This window comes from Poecilia latipinna, unplaced genomic scaffold, assembly GCF_001443285.1.
Source record: "Poecilia latipinna isolate Pla-1442-1.1 unplaced genomic scaffold, P_latipinna-1.0 Scaffold475, whole genome shotgun sequence".
Classification (NCBI taxonomy): domain Eukaryota; kingdom Metazoa; phylum Chordata; class Actinopteri; order Cyprinodontiformes; family Poeciliidae; genus Poecilia; species Poecilia latipinna.
The window spans coordinates 228,692-232,945 of NW_015113091.1; the positions used below are offsets into that span (position 1 = coordinate 228,692).

The 4,254-nt window shown below is 49.6% G+C and overlaps 1 protein-coding gene across 1 annotated transcript in view; it reads right to left on the reverse strand.

The window, feature by feature from the left end:
* The window catches only part of col12a1b (collagen, type XII, alpha 1b), a 144,018-nt gene that overhangs the window by 79,399 nt on the left and 60,365 nt on the right, over window positions 1-4,254 (reverse strand). The window contains exons 17-21 of the mRNA XM_015039518.1: window positions 3,473-3,637; window positions 3,252-3,398; window positions 3,032-3,180; window positions 1,948-2,077; window positions 1,246-1,391 (exon numbers count right to left, since the gene is read on the reverse strand). Coding sequence (XP_014895004.1) covers window positions 1,246-1,391; window positions 1,948-2,077; window positions 3,032-3,180; window positions 3,252-3,398; window positions 3,473-3,637 — 737 coding nt within the window. The remainder of the gene's footprint in view (window positions 1-1,245; window positions 1,392-1,947; window positions 2,078-3,031; window positions 3,181-3,251; window positions 3,399-3,472; window positions 3,638-4,254) is intronic.

Consider the following 4,254-nt stretch of genomic DNA (forward strand, 5'->3'; position numbering starts at 1 on the left):
TCAGCCGGCTTTAGTCATCAAGGTCGTCCAGAAGGTCAAGGTCACCTAGAGCTGCTCAGGCACGGCAGCAGCAAAGGAGCGACAGGAAGAATCAGGACGTGGCTGCAGAAGAACAGGAAGCTCCAGGATTTTCAAAATAAAAGCCTGTTAGCCTGCTACATGTTGAACATGGAGTTTCCATGTGGAAACATCTGGAAACGGTTCTGATGGCTGCAGCATAACGCTCAGAGGTTCTGACCCGGCCCGTCAGAACATGAGCTCATCCCTCCGTCTCTTTAAATGGCTGGTTCTGGTGCTGCAGCTGCACCTCCATCTGGAAGCTGTAACCCGACCCGCCGAGCAGCGCTGGGCCGACCCGGTCCAGATGTGAACCGGGGAGACGTGTGTAGTTCTGAGTGTTTGGGTCCGGGTCAGCATCAGAACTGCCTCATGTCTCTAACAGATCCAAGAAGAAAAGTAAAGAACCGGGTTCTGCAGGACATCAGCCAGATCACACACACACACACGCCCACGCACACACACACCCGTACTGAGCCTTCGAATCATCTTCAGGTGTTTCATTAAAACTCATTTGACGTTTTAATTTCTAAACTAGGTGGATCTGAGGCTCTCCACTCGGGGCACTGCAGTCTGGGGGCAGAACAACCGTTTGGGACATAAATATTTTTTCTGTTCTCTGTTTCCATCATGAACCAAACCTGGAGAATACTTGAATCCATTTCAGACATTTCCAAGTGATGATTCCTCTTAAAGGGCCGGTATCATCTATTTCTATTTTGTAGCACAAACAAGTAACAGCTGGAGTGTTTCACATGTGCCCAACTGAGTTTATGTGACATCACCGAGTCTGGAGAATTGGTTCAACTGGGACCAAAGAGGCAACATTAGCCATGTGGCGCCTGTGGGGGCGCTGCACCAAGAACCACTGAAGGAAACGACACAAAAACCTCTGAGGTAACTTCCTCCTTCACCAGATGGAAACAAGATGGAGGCATCAGATTTTAGCAGTTGGAGGATTTCTCCCAGAATGCCCTGTACTGTAGTCCACTTCCTGCTTTTGGAGCGGTCTATAGTCCACTTGGCGTTCACAAACCGAACCCAGACCAAGGTTTGGAGGACCAGAGGTCAGAGGTCAGTTAGCGTTCAGACCTCACCAACCGGACCAGAGTTTATAGACAAACGGACCAGAGTTGGGTTAAAGCGGATTAAATGGGATTGAAGCGGAGCGGGTTGAAGCGTCCTCACCTCCTGCTCCTCCTGAGGCTCCGAGGCGTTGATGGAGCGGTACAGCAGCAGGTACCCGCTCGCTCCGGCCGCCGCCTCCCAGCTCACCCTCATGCTGCTGGACGTCTCGTCGTAAACCTTCAAGTTGCTCGCAGGAGGCAGAGGCACTGGGGGACAGAACCAGTTAGAACCAGTCAGAGCCAGTCAGAACCAGTTAGAACCAGTTAGAACCAGTCAGAGCCAGTCAGAATCAGTTAGAACCAGTCAGAACCAGTCAGAATCAGTTAGAACCAGTCAGAGCCAGTCAGAATCAGTTAAAACCAGTCAGAACCAGTCAGAGCCAATTAGGACCAGCCAGAACCAGTCAGAACCAATTAAAACCAGTCAGAACCAGTTAGAACCAGCCAGAACCAGTCAGAATCAGTTAGAACCAGCCTAGAACCAGCCAGAACCAATTAGGACCAGCCAGAACCAGTTAGAACCAATTAGAACCAATTAGGACCAGTTAGAACCAGTCAGAACCAGCCAGAACCAGAACCGCTGAATGTGGAAAGTAAAGTATTCACACCCTTTAAACTTTGTTCTGGTCCAAACAAACTGCAGTGAACAAATCTGAAAAGGAGCAGGAAGCGCGCTATCTATTAGCCATGACGCTAACTTCCTGTGAAAGCGGCTGCTGATTGGAGGAGGAGCAGGAAGCGGGGTGAGGAGGGAAACACTCACAGGTGGTCTCGGTTCCCTTCAGAGGCTCGCTGCTGGCCCCCTTCAGCACGGCGAACACGTTCACCACGTACTGCGTCAGCGGCGTCAGGTTCTCCAGAACCGTGGTGGTCACCTCGCCGTCCACCAGGACCTGGAACGGAGCGACGCTGCACTTCAACCACCAGCATGACGTCACAGTGTTTGCAGAAGGAAGATGCAGTATGACAAAAACTTTCTAGTATATTTATGACTATTTTCATATTAAGAATTTATTCTGGCGTCTTTATTCCAGGATTATTATAGTTTTATGTGGCATTAGAACAACTTTGCTGTAATATTAAGACTTTCTCCATCATTATGTCCTCCAGATGTTTCAGCTGATGATTGAAACACGCGGGACTCGAACATGTCGCTGGGAGAATCCGTCCAGCTTGGTGGAGGAAGTGACTTCATTCCTGCTGCTGACAAACAGAACCGGCGGAACAGCCAGATGTGTTTGTGATGAAGCTGATTAAAGACTAAAGTAAACAATCAGCTGTTACTCATCTGTGATGTGTCAGGAATCCTGCTTTTACAGCCGTTACATCATTTGCTGCTTTAATGACAAGATTTACTCAGAATTCCTCCTGGAAAATCAGGAACAGCTTGGAAAACATTTTCCCTGAAAGTGAAGAGGCTTAATTATTCCTGAGTGCTGAGGCCGCTCGTTAAATCACACGCAGTCAGACGAGACTCCGTTCTTTAATAATCTCATCTTCTCTACCAGAACCGGCTGATCCGCTCACAGACTATCCATCCTGGAGCCGTGACCCGCTCTACGGCACTGCAGGACACCAAACGCAGCCAGAACAAATATCTGGAAACAAACTACAATAACATCTTACTGAAAACTTGGTTGAAGTCAATATTTCCTTCGTATTAGTGAAAAAGTCCTAATTTAGAAAAAACTTTAAACATGACTTCTGCAAAAATGAGAACTGATAAAAATATTTACTATAAACATGTGATAAGCATTCACCAGCAGATTCACTGTTTCTGTGGTTTAAGACCCGGTTTACACCACAGTTCAGAACCGGAGCCAGACCCGGGTCGGGCTGCAGCTCACCTCCATGGTGGGGCCTCCGGCGGCCATCCTGTAGGTGACCCTGAACTGGTCGACGGGGACCTCTGGTGGCACCCAGGAGGCTCTGAAGGAGTACTGCGTGACCTCAGAGGTCACCAGGTCGGTGGGCGGGCCCAGCTCGGAACCAGAATCTGGAGGCAGAGTGAGGCGGAGTGAGCTGTACGCCGTCAGGGGGAACCTTCGTTCCACGGCCCCATCCTACCTGGGCCCTTGACACTGTTGCACAGGTTGCTGGACAGGTCGTCCACGATGTCCTGCAGGAAGCGGAAGTCGGCCACGTTGTACATGTGGATCTCGTCTGGGTCGGAGGCGATGGAGCGCAGCTCGTTCTCGTCGGCGTTCTTCACGCCTGCGGGGAACACGATGAGAGATCTGCTCTGCCTGACCGCAGGACGCGGCCGGAGAGCGGGCGGCGGCGCTCACCGACGGCGTACAGCTCGATGTCGCTGTCCCTCAGGCTCTGGGAGCTCACGATGATCTCATCCTGCGACTTCCCGTCGGTGATCAGAACGCCAATCTTCCGGGAGTCGGGACGCATCCCCACCGATGGCTGGAAGTTGGTCTCCAGGATGAAGCGGAGAGCCATTCCTGTCCAGGGAGCAGAGGCCCAACGGATGAACCGGGACTTGCAGTTAAGCTCCGTCTACGCTGATCTATAGGTCATTATGCTCAACCAATAAGAAGGCAGCATTTATCAAACAAGGAAGTTCATAAAACACCACATCTTAAAGCAGAAAACTGCTTTAACATGAACTTTCAACAGATTTGGGTTTTCTAGCTTAAAATGGAACCTGGAAAAGGAACTTCCTGATGCTAAACCTGTTACCATGGTCACTGACGGTGCCAACATGGCAAAAAAATATCAGATTGGATTAGAATTGGGATTTCCACCTGCGACAGACTGGCAACTTGTCCAGGTGACCCTGCTTCTCACACAAAAAGTCTCGCTGGAGAGGCAGCAGCATCCCACAAGGGACAAGGGTGTAAGAAAATGGATCAACGGATTTCCACTGCTAGCTAGCTAAAAGGTTAATAACCTTAACTCTAAAGCACTGACCATAAACATTAGCTCTGCTAATGCTAAAGACCTTCACCAATGCAGTATTAGTTGAATCTAATGCTAAAATGCTATACCAATGATATTTACCAAAAGCTAATGCTAAAGAGCTACACCAATGCAGTATTAGTGGAAGCTAATGCTAAAA